The sequence below is a fragment of the Apteryx mantelli genome, chromosome 25, assembly GCF_036417845.1.
Source record: "Apteryx mantelli isolate bAptMan1 chromosome 25, bAptMan1.hap1, whole genome shotgun sequence".
Classification (NCBI taxonomy): Eukaryota; Metazoa; Chordata; class Aves; order Apterygiformes; family Apterygidae; genus Apteryx; species Apteryx mantelli.
This window is the reverse complement of record NC_090002.1, coordinates 7560685-7577614: the sequence shown is the minus strand read 5'-3', so window position 1 is coordinate 7577614 and position 16930 is coordinate 7560685. Positions and strand designations below refer to the sequence as shown.

The following is a 16930-nucleotide window of genomic DNA, read 5'->3' as shown; positions in this document are numbered from 1 at the left end:
GCTACTAATCATCAAGAAACACGAGGTACAAGACAGCAGAGAATAAATCTTCTGATATACATGAGGGTCAGAACATGCCTGAGAAAGGAAGCTCAGGGAGAATAACGAGTGGGCAGGCTCTGCAAGGCTTGAAAATGGAGCCAAGAGCAGGACTTCACTGTAAATTCAGAGTCAAAAATTAACTGAAAAATCCCTTATAGTAGAAAATGACTTTATGACAAAAAAGGACATTTTGTAGAAAATGTCATTTTTTGTCAAGAATGTTCAGGTTTGCATGGAAAAGTGAGATGAGACCATGGAACAAAAAAAAAATCATTAAAAAATTAAAAAGGGGGGAAGAAAATATAGTTTCCTGACCAACTCCAACTGTAGCTCAAAAAGAAGCAAGACTTGGGAGGAATCTGAAAAAAGCCCAGAAAGGTTGGGCAAAGTGACCAAAATAAGACAGTGGAATAGTAAGACTAGAAGATGATTAAGTGGAAGAGATACATTTTCAGGGAGACAGTTCCTTCTGACCAAAGAGAAGCTCATTGTAGCAAGAATGAACCCTAGCTGGAGTCAGGAAACCCCACAGAGAATTTCTGGATGCTGCAAGGGACCATTTCCTTAAACATAATTTAGAAGAAAGAAAAAGAAGGCTCATTTATTAATGGATAGATCTGCAGATTTATCTACTTATTTCCATGTGTTAAGAAGCCAGGATCTATTAGTACTTGCATGGAAGGTCTCCAAGTAAACAAATTCAGCAAATTAAAAATAGCAGCCCATCCACGGTCTATCAGTTTGCTAATGCTATAGGAAGCTCCCTTCATTGCAATCCTAACTTCTGAGTCAGCATGGCACTGATGACCAATGCAAGTTAAACTAATGCCCTGATCCCTTGATCTTATGGCTCTTTCCTCTAGGTACAAAATAAAGATGTTACATCTCCTGTCTGTTCTGCTCTTCTAGAGCATCTCACAGCTTCACCCCAACACAGTGTTCTTCCCTTACTGTCCTCAGTCATGTGTCAAATAGGAACGTCTCATACACAGCTTCTTCTAAATCTCCTTTCCACTGAAGATGACCTCCAAGATTATGTCCCTGCCTTCACTTCACTCTCTTGATGCTGAGTTACCTGACAGTGTCTTAATAAGTGCCGCCCTTTCCCTTTTGGCATTCCAGAAATTCACCCCACGCAAAGCTTGCATGTAAAGACTGCTCTGATGGATAGGCACCATTGCTGAGCTCAGAGGGACTCCAAGTACCATGGTTTCAGGCCATCACATGATGCTCTCTTTCAGGCTGTCTAGACTAAATTCTGGCTGTGAGCGGGCAATGCTGATGCCTGAATTTTCAGTCTGCAAGAGAAATGCCTGTCCCTGGTAAATTGCTCAATGCGCAGGACGAAAAAGATGCCAAGTTCCTGTGCTCATTCCTTCCGGCTGAGCAAGAAGGGAGCAAAAGCCAGCTGCTCTTGGGCAAGAGTCCTTTTTACTTTTGTTCAGATTCCACTCTTGTCCCCTGCTCTGCTGGACAGACATGGAAAAGCTCGTACACCTCATCTTCTTGGTTTTCTTGCCAGGTAAGAGAGCGTACAAGGCATTGGGTTTCGGTTAAGGGATAGGGTACAGGATTACTGCAAAACTTCATCTTTTCCTGCACCTAGCATGAGGTACCAATAAGGCTATGGGAAAAGACTGCACAAGCCTTGAGACACGATAGCTTGTTCTGGATGCAAAGACAACTTCATTGTAGCATGCAGCTCTTCAGGAGAGCAATACACTTACTATGGATAAAGAGCTCTGCTGCCTGTCAGTGCACTGCAAGATCCAGTGCGATGCAAGCAGAGGGAGACTAGAGTATTGCAGTGTGTTCTGCACTCTAGTCATCCTCCTCGACTGTATTGCAGCGATATCAGACTCCTTCCTCAGGGTTTGTCTTTTCCCTTGATTTAATGAAGGGCCAGTGATGATCCAAGTGCTCAGCTCTTCTCAGAGGAATCCTTTGAGTCAAAACAGGAAACACTGTTGACAGAAGTCTTATGTGCCTCCTCAGAAAGTGAAATTGCAAAATCCTATTTGTTTGGCATTTGTAGGGGTTTGGATGTAAATTGCAGCAGCTAGGGTTCACGCAGAACAAAACAAAGTTCAATGAAGTAGGGACAGCTCTGAAATCTTGGAGACAATGAAATGAAACCCTTAAGCTAGGGAGCATGTCTCTGTAGAGCATGACTCTCCCAGTCTCTGACTATTTTCAGCTCAGAGAGCAATGTTTATCTGAAATGAGAAACAAGGCACAGGATCCAGCTGGTATTTTCAGTTGAGAGCTTTCTTTCTGCAGCCACACTGTGGAGATCCAGATACTTACAGCAGTGCAAAGAAAGATAACAGATTTAGGCTTTGGGAGCACAGAAATCTGTTTCAGTTATGACAAAAAATCTGGATGAGTTCAGAAAAAAAGTCCACTATACTTTTTTCAGTAATGAAGAACATGGCAGGAAAAACACAAATAGTAAATGGCCTGTCAGCAAACTTGCTCAGCAAGTTAATGACACAAAGTTTTCCATGGGGGCATCAGCAAATCTTTAAAAGCCATGATTCTGATCAAGAGATTTTTGCAATGCTGTTCCTGGTCAAAAAAAGAAATACCTGGGGCCACCCCATATCAGGAACGAAGGATCTGGTAGAACTAGGGGCGGGGAGGGGGCCACAATAGAAATAGAAGAGGAGGTTACAATGTTGAGATGGATTACACAGGCTGCACTTGCAGGGCTCAAACTATTGGGTGAAGCAATATATCAGGATGAAGACCTGTAGGTGCTGGATACTTGGAAAGCAAAGATCCATTTTTATGCCTTCCTCTAGTCAAGCCTGAAAATCCTTCAGTTGTTTTCTTTTTTTTTAGTTTACAATTCACTCAGAAGGTAGAAATTATTTTAAGAAGTGTTATTAAAAGGCTCAGTCAGCACAAAGTCAACAACCTATTTTTCAATTTATTTCTGTTTTTAGCACTACCTAGGGTTTCACAGAAGCCACTAGCCTCTGATTTTTTTTCCCTTGAAATATACAGATTTCCACAAATACCACATTACACTTCTGTCTGGAAGTATTAATAGTTTTGACTGTCCCTTCCCCATTTGCCTACCATAAAGAGGAATGGAAATTAGAAAGAAGGAACTAAGGCAAGAAAGCCAAGCAGCTGAACACAAGTTGTCAACAGGACTAAAATTAGTAGGATATTAAAAGATACGGTGAAAAAAATTGCAATGACCTAGCGTTAAAGATCAAGAGCTGGATTAATAAGACATTGTAACAGCTAACTGGACACTGGTTTGTAGCTGTCACTTTGATTCCAGCTTTTGCTAGGGCTGTGTTGCTTCTCCCTGGCTGTGTAAAGGGCCTTAAAATGGGGATAAACTTCATGGGCGTTTACTGCAAAGGATCTTTTCAGCAGCAGAGAGTACTTTTCAGAATCAAATCTGCATGTATGAACATATGTAGAAGGGCACAAGGCCACAACCTGAAGCAAGCTGCCTTGCTGCAGCTGTATGCACGTAAGCAGCTTGGATGCTGCAAAGGAGCGGTGTGATGTGACAGCAAGACATGTCTAGCTGAGAGTTACTCAGAAACAATTTGACATTATTGGGACAACCTATGTTTTTGTGAGCTGCCTTGTATAAAGAACTTTTGAAAATCAGGACAACTTGCCTGGTCCCAAGACAACATACTTGAATGTCCAGCTTCATGGCCCTCAGCACCAGTGGAAAATGCAGGTTTACATCTAATCCTTTAGTCAGGCTGACAAATTGCCTCCTGTTACTGGGCAGGATCCCAACGGCTACAGAAAGCATGGCGTGGCTGAGCTCCAGATTGCAATCCAGGGCAGTCATCACAAGGCCAGAAGGGGAAGATGAGAACCAAAATTTTCTGAGCTTCAGAAAATCTGCAAATATTAATGAAGATGATACCTCCTCCCTCCTTCAGTCCCTCACAAAAGAACAGCTGCCTAGCAAGAGCCTAATGACATACCCATTAGAGGGACCAGTAGAGAAATATTTCGAGAAAGTCTGAATGAAGACACTGAATCTGAGCACATTCATCTTTCACAAGGGAGGTGGACAGGTGACCCAAACCTACAGTAAAGATTCTACTGCAGATAGCAGCCATCACTAGAGTTGTAAAAGAGGAAAAAGAGATTTGTTTAGCATGAACATAGTGATAAGGGATAGGTATGAGAGAGACTTAGCTCACAGCTTCCTCCTCCTCTCCCAGCGACCTGTGCTGCAGAGAACATCACCGTGGTATATGGAATGGAAGGTGGGACCATTTCTATCAACTGCACCTATAACCCCTGGCAGCAGCGGTGGAGAGAAAAGAGCTGGTGCAAGCAAGTTGATGAGATCAAGTGCCAACATGTGGTGAGTGCCCGCCGCTTCTGGCTGCAGTTCCTGAAGAACAGGAATGGCACCACTTCCATCAGTGACAATGTCCATGAAGGGGTCCTGACAGTGACCATGAAGAGACTCAAGAAGCAGGATGCTGGGCTCTACCACTGCAAAACTGACTACTTGGGAGAAACAAAGACCTTAAGGAAGGTGCAAGTGGAAGTGCTGACAGGTAGGTCCTGGGACTCTGAGTTTCATAAGTTCACAAGTTCTTACTTAAATTTCAGGCATGTCTGCAGACGCCAGTGCCTCACTCTGGCAAACATCTAGTCTTGTCTGGCCTGTCTCCAAGGAGGTACTGTGCTTCATTTGCCTCTTTCTAGTTCCTGATTTACAGCAACATGATCTCACTGTTGCAAGACACCCAATGCGTGTCTCTTCCCTTGTCAGCACCCAGATTAATCTTTGGGCACACAGCCCAGTGCCCAATCTCACCTTGGTTATCTATGCCTAGCTGGGATACTGGTGTTGGTAACACCAATGCATATCACCTTTAAACATTTGCAGACTAAACTCCTCTGTTTTCTAGTATCAGGTATAGTGCAGACCGAAATGCCAGAGGAGCCTAGTGCTGTGCAGAGCATCTCCAGGTAAGTCGTAAAACTCCTTATGCTGTGATCTCTAACCTTCCTAGGGCTAAAACAGATTAGTATTTGCACCCTCTTCGAAGCTGAGAGGAATACCACCATGTTATGCTCTCTACTTCTTCCTAATCCATGAAAATTTTCAGAGCTGCTGTGTGTTTTCTAAGTAGCAGCTGTTTCCTAATCCAGAAAAAGCAGCATTTCAATGCCAGGCAAAACAATTCCTGCAGATCATAATTAATCCATATGTGAGATCTTATAGTTAAAACCTATCATAGTTGTTCTAATCTTCCAGACTCTGCTGCGCACAGGTGGGGACTGCCTACTGAAAGGGATGTTATCATCTTTGCATTGTATATTGCCAAAATACAAGAGTGCCTTTAAAGGTTGAACAATCCCCTTTCTAGTTAAGCCTTACTGTTGTTTTTATGGTTCCCCACAGCATCACTCCTGAAGCTGATTTCACTGTCTTCTACATTGTTACCGGATTCCTGGTTACTAAGTTCCTGGTGGCTGTGCTGATCTTTACCCTTGCCAGCAGCAGGAAAAACAGAGACACAGACAAAGAGCAGAACCAGAGCCTCAATGAACAGCAGCTCCTCCCTTTCCCTGGCAGCCTGGCTGAGCATGCACGGCATGGAATCAGCCCCTCCTGGGAAAACACTGCTTAGAGCTGATCCAAAGACAGCAGGGAATCGCATGGCAAAGAATGTCAAATATTCGCAGGCAAAGAAAGCTTTGCCACCTGCCATAAGGATCGCCTACTAAACATAGGTAGCAATGAACTCTAGAGAGCGAATGCCAGCATCTGCTACCTTTTCTCATTGCCTCTGACCAACACTTTTTTCAACACAACAGAGCTGAAAAGATGCTGCCAGTAAGATCTGAACCTGATGGAAGGGGACGGGGCTGGGAGCTGGGAGGAAGAGGGGATATAAAGTATTTTTACCAAGAGATCCAGCACAGACTTGCCTGCGTGCAGAAATGCTTCTGCAGGAACAGGAAAGGTGAAAGAGCTCTGCTCTGTTCTCCCCTAGCTCGGTGCTAGGTCAGATAAACCTTTGCTGCTCTGCACAGCTACTGGCAGATGCTTTGTTATAAATTATTAGTTATAGACTACAGACACATCAGTGAATATATATAGAAATTCAAGTGATGTCTCTCAATCACCATGTGTTTTTGGGAGCAATTCACAAGCTCTGTAAACTACTCATCCATAAGATGTAAAAAAGGAAAAACCTTACTGTGTCTCAAATCTCCAAGGAATTTTCCTGATTCATTGAAGATTAGTGTTAAAGAGCTAATAGCTTTTTTCAGCATGTCTTACCTATCTCTATAAAACCCTTGAATGTTTCCACCCAAAAGCATGAAATATAGCCAGTAGCAGATGGTTTGTATTAAAAACTAATATTACTATTTGTCTAGAAATCAGCTTTGTAACTGAGATTCCTCTCTCTAAAGACTGAAGCCACTGCCACAGTGATGGCAATGCAATTCTCTCTTATCATCTGTAGAGGGGGCCAGTAACTGCACAGAGTTATTCCAGATGGTCATCCCTAGTATCATTCCAGTAGGGTCTGAATTGAGACCCATCGAGTTCATGTCATCTCAGAGTCTTCAAGATGATGAAAGGACTCGCTCCCAAAGATTACCTTGGACGGTGTGGATCTTTGCTGGACAGTCACTATGGAAAGGCATAATGAACTGCAAAACGTAACAGAAAGGGATGTGAATTCTACACTCAGCTCTGAGCCTGCTTCCTAATTTCTCAAATGATTTTGCAAAGAATGAACTGTCTTGCTGTATTTCTCCCTGTACTTTTTCCACTTGCTTAGGGGGATGTTACCAACATGTGATCATTGCTCATCGCTCCCAAAAGTGAAGTTGCATTTCAATCTACCAGAAAGAGTTCTCATTACATAATACTGAACTTCACCAAAAAATATAAAGGCAACAAGCATTCAACTAAGCCCACTTTTCTACTCCAAACCCAGGGCCATTCACACTTCTTTTCCCTACATTGCTTGCAAAGCTAAATAAAATCAGCTTTGATTATCCTGCTTAGTGTGACTTCACGATAGAGTTGGAGTACTCTACAGATCATAATATATCATCCAGAGAAGAGGTAACCTTTAGAACATGCTGGTATGTTTATAACGTACAGAAATGCTCTGAGCCCACCTCTGAGCCTCTTGACACATCCAACCAGTTCCGTTTAGCAACATGCAGAAACAGCAGCTCAGATCCCAAAGGCAGGCCAGACTGTTCAGGGCTGTGTTCTGTCTAAACTAATTCCCTCTGCTTCCAGAGGGTAAATTAGCCCATATAGAGTCACACGCCAATGCAGCTGTACTGCCAACACAAAGCTAGCTTTGGTATTCCTAGATGGTACTGCAGTGCCCAGTGTAGACATATGCTATAAGACAAAGGAATTGCTCTTCCAATCAGGAGGTCTGGGTCCTATTCCCAACTCCGATCTGCTGAGAGACCTCAGGCAGAACCACCATTCACCGCCTCTACTATGCCAGTGGACATAATGCTGATTCTCCACCACTGTACAAGTGCTTTGAGAATGAGGGGTGGAAAACTTGCACGGAAGTGCAAAGCAGCAGTAATGAAGAACACATACAACTGAAAGCTGCTCTGTAATGTGTTAAGGTGGCACTAGAGAAAGAAAATGCCTATTTCTTTTCCAGCCATACAGTTTGATTGCTAAATATGGCTATCTAAACAGTGTTACCTTTAAAGTGAAAAGCAACCAGTAAACATTATGCAGCCTTCCCGTCCAAAAAGTATATTAAAATTGTGGTTAAAAGATCTTCTCAGCAACTCCCAACTGGCATCATCACTCTGGGGCAGCAAATGACAGTAAGTGACAAAGCAAGTTAGCTTCCTCCACACTAGAGAATTTCTCAGTGATAAAGAAGCTGTGGGATACATTTTTTTCTCCATGACCTAAACTACTTTCTGCTTCAGGATGGGGGGTTTTCCAGCCCTGCTGCTCTTGCTGGCACTACCAGGTAAGGCTCAGAGACCCCACATTTCTCCAAGGGACAAGATACCCTCTGTCTTGTTGCATGCATTGCACACAGTGTGTATTTGCTTGAGCACTTTTCACTCAGGCCACCTATGACAGGGCATGGAATAAGATTCCCAATTGTCAATGAGAGGAGGAAATGTTCAGGCTGAAACTTGCTTGTTTTAATTATATAAGCTTCTGGGACCTCATTTTTGTTTTCAGCAGTTCTATATTTTCTCCAGAAGAATGAACTTTACAGAGGGACATTTGGCAAACTCTGGCCTTCTAAAATAGAGTGCTCTCGTACCACCAGGGAATCCTCACTCTGAAATCACTTAGCATCTGGGGAAGAGAAGTGGTTTGTTGCTTTCTCCAGATACGTGATGGATCGGATAGTGTGAGCAGTGTTATAGACAGGCTAGTTGCTGTTTGCTTTCTTACTGCCAATAAAGACTGAGTCCCCAGAGAGGAACGAAGGAATAACTTAATGGAAAAAAGGGTAGTGGCACCAAGGCTAAGCATAGGTGTTTATTTAGACAAACTTGCAGAGTTAAGTTACTCTTCTCAGAGGCCCAGGGTAAGAGTCCCAGGGGGATATTAGTGATGTAATGTAAGAAAAACTGGCATACTAAGCTATTATTAATTCTAGCATCAATTTTCTTCTTTCTTTGGAAGGATCACGCATGTCAGGAGAGGACCTGCAAGTGTTTCTGCAAGCAGAGGGAGAGTCCTTCAGAGCTACCTGCTCATATGACATGCACAAGAGTTTACATAAGATTAAATTCTGGTGCAAGGAGCTGTCAGAGAAATCTTGTCCTGTCTTAGCCTTGAGTTCCCCTTTAACAGAAAGGATGAACCTTAGCCATGCACTGCGTCGTTCAGTTGACCTAACAGACACTGGACGTGGATGGATTTCTGTGATCATGAGAGCACTTCGAAGAGACGACTCTGGCATATATCAGTGCGGGATGTGGGGCGATCTGCAGAATATTCTACTGCAAAGAATACAGATGGTGGTTTCAGCTGAGGGTGAGCTGGGAGGTCAATGGTGCACTGGGTGGGAGACAATCAAAGTAAATCAAGAGTGATGTTTCCTTTCCATTCTTCTTTAACAGCAAAACAGGGTGCATCTAAACATAAAGATCCCACTAGAGGTTAACAAGAGCATTGTAAAACTCTGTTATATAGCTCAGTATATATATCTATAGGTATCTAGAAGCAGAAGTGGCTGGGAAATTATTTTTTCCATGTGAAATCAAAAAGTTCCAAAGACGGAAAATCACTGTTTTAGGGATTATCATCAGAAAACATGAATACAATTTTGCTGGATTGCATTCATTCATTAAAGGGTGTGGAATTGGTATGGAAATATTTCAGACAAGTTGATGAAGACTAAAAACTAATGTTTTCTTCTGCACAAAATTTTCCATTTTGTTAAAAGCATTTTTCACTCACAGAAAGTTTTCATATAGGAAAGCTCTGATCCACCCAAGTCAAAGACTCATAAGATGGAGCAATACCATCTTAAATTTGAACACATGTTATGAGGCATAAGAAGGATTCTGAGGTGACTTCATGTCATTGCATCTGGGGAATGGGACAGCAATGATAATCTTGGAATATGATACAGCCCATGTTCAGGAATGGCAGTAGTAATCCAAACTTCTGATTTGCCACCCCAGCTTCGTTCCCAGGGATCACCCTCATACACTGGGGCTAGTTATTTCCATGCCTTTTGCAAATTCTCTTTGTGCTGATTTTAGATGTGCTCCTTTGCTGGGTGGGTTGTACACTGCTGTGGGGATCAATCTTTTTTTTTTTTTTTTTAATCTTTTTTACCTCTAATGAGTCATTGCTTTATTTTCTTTAGAACCTGTAAGGCTATTTGCAAAAATAGGGAACTCCCTGTACCTCCATTGCTCTTATTCTGTGATAGTCAACATCAGGAAACATCAGCATTTTACTTGGTGCAAAATGGTATCCCGAATTAGATGTCAACCTATTATCAGAGGCAACTCTGATCAAAGTATTGTTAAAGTAGGAAGGACTGAGATGATGAATGACTTCTCACGGAAAATGATTAGAGTGTGGCTGAAAAAGCTCCAGTTTAATGACTCAGGAGAATATCATCTTGAGAGCCATTTCCAGGGGAGAAACAAACCACTGAAGAGGATCATGCTGGAAGTTTTGGGTGAGTTAATCAAAGAATTAATGATCTTCTTCTAAAAGCCAGCAAATTCTCAGCACTTGACAAGAAAGATTACAAGTCAGTGTTAGAGAGATCTCTTCTGAGCCTTGAAATTTCCTCAGATACAGAGAATTCCTGAATTTCCTTTTTTTAAATAGATTTTTTGATACATACTAATGGAATAAACAAATTGTAGCCAATTCTCAGGGCAGGGGGGATTGTCTAGCTTAGGTTCATTGACTAATGAAATTTTACATTTACATCAGCAGATTAAATGGAACCTAAGCAATCCAAATTTTTGTCTGAATTTCCTGAGAAAATTTGCCTGAGAGTTCACTTCTTTGGCACTGTTCTTTAATAAACTTGCATATTTATTTTAACACTTTATTTCCTCTTCTGCTTTTAGCCAGTGCAGGAAGCAGAAATACAAAAGATATTTAGGGGAAGCAATTCCTTGATTTTTCTGACATGTCAGAAAAATAAAAATAGAAAAAAAAATCACAAGAAGTGTCTTTTCTCTAAGACATCTCCTTTCTAACAGCACTCAAATGCCCAAATAAGCATCTCAGTTTTCATATCCTTCTCTAAAATGGCATGACCTTTCATGGCTAACAAGTAAGGCAATAACACTGGAGCATCCTACAAGTCTCCAAAGCAGGATTTTTTAGTATGACAGAAAGTCACCAGGGATGGAAGTATGTGGGAACATCACCCGCTCTTGTGTTTTTTCAAGGGGAAAATTGGAATCCGGATGCAGATTTGGAGGCCATTTCATTTCCCACCAAGAAGTGGGGGACTGCCAAGCCCACAGATGACAGCAATAAGGATCAGAGGTAAAAAAAAACAAAAAACAAAAAAACAAAAAACCCCAAAGATCCCAGACTCCAGCTACAGCATTCTGAATACACCGCAGGATTTGAGGGATCATGTGACAAAAAGCTGAAGCATGCGCGCACACACACACACACACACACAGAGGTTTCCCCTTCTCTCCTACAGAGTTTGGTCCAACCTCCCCAAGTACCACAAAAAGCTGTAGAAGGTTCTGTTGGTTTCAGAAGCACTAGCTGAGGCCTCAACTGAAGATGTTCAGTTTGACTGTATTCTTCCTTTCTACCTACTTAAAAAGGGATGACTATATGGCCCATGCAATACTGCAATGTCTCTGCCTCTTGTACAAGCAGCCTAGCCTGAGACCAACCCCAGCTAAACAACAAAGCAGGTCAGATGAGAGTCACTACCAGGCCTGATCAAAGGAGACCCTAATAATGATCCTGATCAAAGACAAACCCTGAGAAGGGCTACTTCATCCTGATGAGGGATGCCTTTGAACTCTAGTAGCATTTCAACTGAGTGCAGGAAGAGAATTTGAGCTCCCAAACACTACCCAGGCTTGCCATGTGCCAAAGAAAATACAGCTGGGCGGGATCTTCTGCGACTGCAGATCACTGCTGACCTCAGTGGAACCATATTTGTTAGGGACAGCAAGAGTAGTATTTGCATGCTGAATTTTTATCCTGGAACCATAATCCATTTTCAAACACACCAAATTCCCCCCCCCCCCCCCCCCAAATCAACCTAGTCACCTCCGGTGCTGTAAATAGTAATACTGATATCATGCCCTTCCCTGCAGGAATCTTTATGGTCTCATGGTACTGAGTTCCTTCCTGACTACAACTGCTCTGATTGCTACTGTTATACTCCTCGCCACCACTTACATCAGAAGGAAAAGGGCAGGTAAAGCTCCCTAATCCCCTTGCCTAGTTTTCCTGCCTTTAGGGGTTGGTTTCCCACTGTCCTGAATGTAAGGAAGGTCTATTCATAGGTATCATTGTCCATGGAGGCAATGAGACTGAGCTGAAAGTGAAATGCAAGATGCGAGTTGAACATAAAGGAAGGGAGAAGGGGGTATTCGCTTCTAAAGTGAAAAGGTAAAGGTGTGGTTTTACACTCAAAGGAGATTCTGTCCTTCCTGCCAGAAAAGGGGATGGACTTTGGCAGACATCCTGCTTTCAGACAAGCAGTGCCACAGGTAAGAGGACATCAGATATTCCACATTCTTGGTGCTTTGTTTCATCTCCGCCATGCATAGTAAATAGACATAGAAGGGAGAGAGAGAAGTACAGTGAGAAGGATTCCCATTGTCCATGCCCACTTTTGCCATCAGTAAAGCAGCTATGCTCTGCAGTCTGAGCTATGGTTATTCCACAGGATAGATATATCCAGCTCATTCTAGTCTAGCCAAGCTCACTGAATAACAGCAACAAAGCTGTGGTCCTGCGGGCTTTGCCTTGAGCTAGCCACGCCAGCTCTGCGGTCACCACTCAGAAGGGGTTAAAAAGCACGCAGTAGCATGCATCCTACAGTGGACGCATTGCTATGAACGCTCAGGCCTGCAAGACTGAAGCTCGCTGTCTATACCTGTGATCATCTGACTTCTGGCTGCAAAGCAGACACAAGCTAACTCAATTGCTTGAATAAGTCATATCCCTTCTTTATATCTTTATTTATAGTACCCAGAAAATAAATATAATAACAAATAAATAATTTAAAAATTTACTGGCCTTGGATCTTCAGTAACATCAGCAAAGTTTCATATCAAAGGAAAACTTCACTAGTTGCAGTCCCCCTAAATACTCAGTGTGCTAACTGTTGCTGCACCTTTCTACCCAGTCCCTTAAATATTAGGGAGCAGAGCTTTGTCTAAAAGAGGTTCTCTGAACTTCTCTGAGGACACTTTCCATTTTCCCATGCATCCTCTCCCCTCTTCTGCCGTTTTAGGATATAAGGAGTAAATATTTGTACTTGTAGACAAACTAAGACTAATAGTTGGAAGCAAAAAAAGCTAAATTTCTTTTAAACTTCTCATAATTCATAGTTTTTCAGAAGGATAGAAGAAACAAAACAAGTAGAATGCCAGATGGGGAACTGAAGGACAATGCAGTATATGCTGTGATAAGGCACCAACCTCAACTAAAGCCCGAAGATGTTATATATGTCAACACTCAACCTTCCCCAAAAGTTTTCTTCCACCTTCAAGAACCACCAGGCAACTCAGTTTCCTCAGGGCCTGTGGAATATGCTACCATTATCTTTAGAGCCACAACTTCTCAATCTGGAACTGAAAAGAAACAAACAGGTCCACCTAAACAAAGCAGCACAAAGCCTTGGGCTTATTCATAAAATTTTCCTGAAAAGTGCTCAGAAACAAGCCATTTGTAAGCAATTGCTGAAGCTGGATACAAATGGGATATGAAGCAAAAGGCAGCCAAAAGGACGCGGCACACAGATGTACAGAACTTCCCTGAAAAAAAAAATAACTGCACTTTTCTAATAGTACAGCATCACAACTGAACTGTTGATAAGCAAACCCAGTGGCAGACTGTGGTATATTTGCTTTCTTTAAATTGCTCTATTTTTAAAGAACAGCCAACTATAAACCCAAATACAGGAAACTGGTTTTCTCTGATAGCAACTGCCACAATGTCCTAGTCAGCAAAGGACAGCAAGATACAGGAACATGATACACTTCCTTTCATACTTGCAGCTTCTCCAACAGCTCACTTATACACATATATATCAAATGTTAATCATCCCCCACGCTCATAAGGCCCAAATCAGCAACGTATTAAAGAATCTGCTTAACTGTAAGCATATGAGTTCTTTGATTGACTTCAGAAAGACAATTCACGCATTTGACATGTTTTAGTAAACAAGTATCTTGTTGAAAAACGTTTGTCTACTTTATTATATCAAATGTCTTCAATTTAAATACATGGGTACAGAATTAAGACTAAGCATATAACTTTATATTTCCGTGCCTCTGGTGCTTGTTGTTTATTAATATCACTTCCATGCTACAGTATAAATCTATCTTGACTTTATTGTAAGTTACCCACGTTTTGATCAAACTACTGAATCCCGTTATCATGGTGATAGGTGCAAACATCCGTGAAGGATTACAGATAAACCTCAAATTCATCTGAGATTCTCATCTCAGTCTGTGAGTTGGGCCCAAGGCTGCTGAATATGATACAAAAATGCCTTTTTTGGTATTAAAGATCGGAGGAAGATTCCAACTTAGATACTGGGCAGCATGGAAGGAAAGGATTGCGAAAACACAGAGAAAAGCAGTCCATGAATTATGTAATTTGCATACAAACTCCACTCTGCCCATGAGTTCTCATGCAACTCTGAGGAAGGAGGGAGGAAGGGAGGGAGGAAAGAAGGGAAGAAGGGAGGGATGGAGAGAGAGAGAAAGAGAGAATGAACGAACAAACTTTTGTTGCCTGGTCTGATGGGGCTGTCAGCATCTTTGCCATTTCACCCGAGGTGGCTGTCTGGCAAAACATCCTTATTCATAGCTGATGTTCAACCCTCTATTACAAATTCTCTGAAAACAAAGCTAGAAATAGCATTATAACAATTGCTGAACAGATCAATTTTTGGCTTCCTAAACAGAGAGTCTCCCATGATTGCATTCTTCACTTCCTGTTCTAACTTCCCATTTTCTGTTCTTGTTAATTCCTTTGTTTTCCTCATCACTGCATTGATCAACTCTAGAAAGAATTAATGACTGACACCCTTGTGCTTTGGGTCTTTTGTAAGATGGCAAAATGGTTTGTGTGGGGACCATTGGGACATTGGCTAATGTCTCAGAACTCTTCCCAGCTTATCTTTCATTTGATGGTAGTAGGAAATAAATTTGCAGTGTTCTAGAAACTGGGCCTATCACATGGACATGGCACACCTAACAGGATGTAAGAGGGCAGGAGATTTAAGAGACCAAGGCTATCTGTCAATACACTTCGCTCTAGTGCCTCCAGATAACTCTGTCCTTTTACAGGATGTATAGTTAAAACTCACTCCAAATCTAAGCATTCTCTGCAGTCTTTGCTGAAATGTTAATCTGTTTCTTCTCCCTTCAACAGCAATACACAGTAACAGGACTGCTTTCAACTTTAATAGGCAGTAAAAGTATATCCACATCACTAATGACTGAGCTGCTACATGTTTTACCTCCTGTTGACTGCAAAGAGCTCTTGCCCTAAGTAGACTACAGAACAAAAGGATGATATAATAAATCACATTCTCTGTAGATTCTGCTACGCTCATTATTACTGTCATCTGAGTGCCTTCCAATAGCTGATTTACAAACTGGGTAAATTTTGCCACTGGGTTTCTTCTGTATAAGAAACCATGGAGATTTGAGGAAGAGCTACAGAGATGGAAAGGACAATGTTATATTAGCCACTATATAAACCATCCAATTCTGCTCCATGTCTCTGAAGACCCAGAAAAAAACAAAATGGAAAAGTAAGCTGCATTTTGGATCTACTGCCTGGGAACAAAAAATAGAGACCAAGGAGTCTCCTGCTAGACAGAAGGAGGTTAGCTCATCCGTACCTTTCCTCTTCCTCTGAATGGCACTGAAACTTGAGAACGTTTTTGGAACTAATGTTAGTAACTCTTTGAAGTACAAAGAGAGCCCAAAGTTTTGTTGCATGAAGAACATGAGGAACAGAGAAAAACCCACCACTCACCAGGCCTAGTTAATTCACAGCCATGCAGAATTTTATTCATTCTATTCACTTTAGAATACCTGGTCAACTGCTCTCACCTTCCTGCCTTACTTCTTCCCCATCCCCAGCAACTGCAGAATATCAATTACCAGAAAACAAAGCTGAGCAAGGAGAAGATTCTGGCAACGGTGACTAGCTCAAGCTTAGCAGATACAAGAACTTCTCTCCAAAGTAAGGGATTGCTTTAAATTAGTCTGCTCCTGGCCTTGTTAGGGAACTGAAAAGAATTTCAAATGAAGAATAAAGCAAAAAAAAAAAAAAAAAAGCTGTAAAAATCAATATCTGAATGTCTTTGCAATCAGATAACCTATTATGACCAGAGGGCATTCTCTCCAAGCCTACGATGCCTGCTTATTCCCTTGGGCCACTGCCCTTCATGCTGTTCTGCATTCATGACTCTTCAGCTGTGATGTCCTTGAGGATTTATTCTGCTCTATTTGCCAGCTATTACATTTCCAGTATTTCTGCATTTCACCATCATTGCAGAGCTGCCAGCAATTCAGTGACAGAAAACCAGGCCAGCTTTCTTCAGCACCCATACTGACCAGCAGTTTGTGGGGGCTTTGCAGCACATAACGACGGTGTTCGAGTTAGGAGGCTAGATCCTCTAAGACTGCCTGTATAGAAGGTAACTCCAAACAGCAGGACCGAACTGGATGCTCTGAACTGCCTGCTGGAGGAGCTTCACTCCCAGCTCCCCTAGGGGGACATCATCCTCCTAATTTAGGCACTTAAAACCTAGGCAGTGTGGCTATGCCTGTTATAACTGACATTAGAAGCACAAACACATTTTCTGTTGGAGCTCTGGGACCACTTCAGTGTACCTAAATACAGACTCAGCCAGTGTTTCCAAGCTGTTTTACAGATAGGGTAAAGATATCACTCATTTGGTTCACTTTGAAAATATTATTAAGGCATCCATTGCAGGAGAGAGAAACACAACAGTATTTGGAACAAAATTTTTTTATTGTTGTCTGTTGCCAGCTGGTGATGTTCAGGTAGGCTCTGAACCCCTGCTGGTGGGGAGCTGATTTTTGCATCAGCAAAGGCAGAATCCAGCCCCAAGAACAGCAGTGGTGACTACTGCTCTTTCTAGAGCACAGTGTATAGCTACAAATACCTGTAAAGCTC

At 42.1% G+C, this 16930-nt stretch overlaps 2 protein-coding genes across 3 annotated transcripts; both read left to right on the top strand.

Annotated features, from left to right (window-relative positions):
- The first annotated feature begins 1494 nt into the window (after positions 1 to 1494).
- LOC106483960 (triggering receptor expressed on myeloid cells 2-like) lies at positions 1495 to 7019 on the top strand. Its single transcript, XM_013942028.2, has 4 exons — positions 1495 to 1564; positions 4254 to 4598; positions 4956 to 5016; positions 5453 to 7019. Exons 1-4 carry the CDS (start codon positions 1522 to 1524, stop codon positions 5679 to 5681), a joined length of 678 nt encoding a protein of 225 aa, XP_013797482.2. The 5' UTR covers positions 1495 to 1521; the 3' UTR covers positions 5682 to 7019.
- Positions 7020 to 7943: 924 nt separating this feature from the next.
- Positions 7944 to 13903, top strand: LOC106483955 (trem-like transcript 1 protein). 2 transcript variants are annotated; one of them, XM_067310585.1, is made up of 6 exons: positions 7944 to 8030; positions 8705 to 9058; positions 10071 to 10220; positions 10951 to 11050; positions 11851 to 11954; positions 13096 to 13903. In XM_067310585.1, exons 1-6 carry the CDS (start codon positions 7988 to 7990, stop codon positions 13398 to 13400), a joined length of 1056 nt encoding a protein of 351 aa, XP_067166686.1. In that variant the 5' UTR covers positions 7944 to 7987; the 3' UTR covers positions 13401 to 13903. The 2 variants fall into 2 exon arrangements, with proteins under 2 accessions (XP_067166686.1, XP_067166685.1); XM_067310584.1 differs by having other exon boundaries at positions 9900 to 10220.
- Positions 13904 to 16930: the final 3027 nt, after the last annotated feature.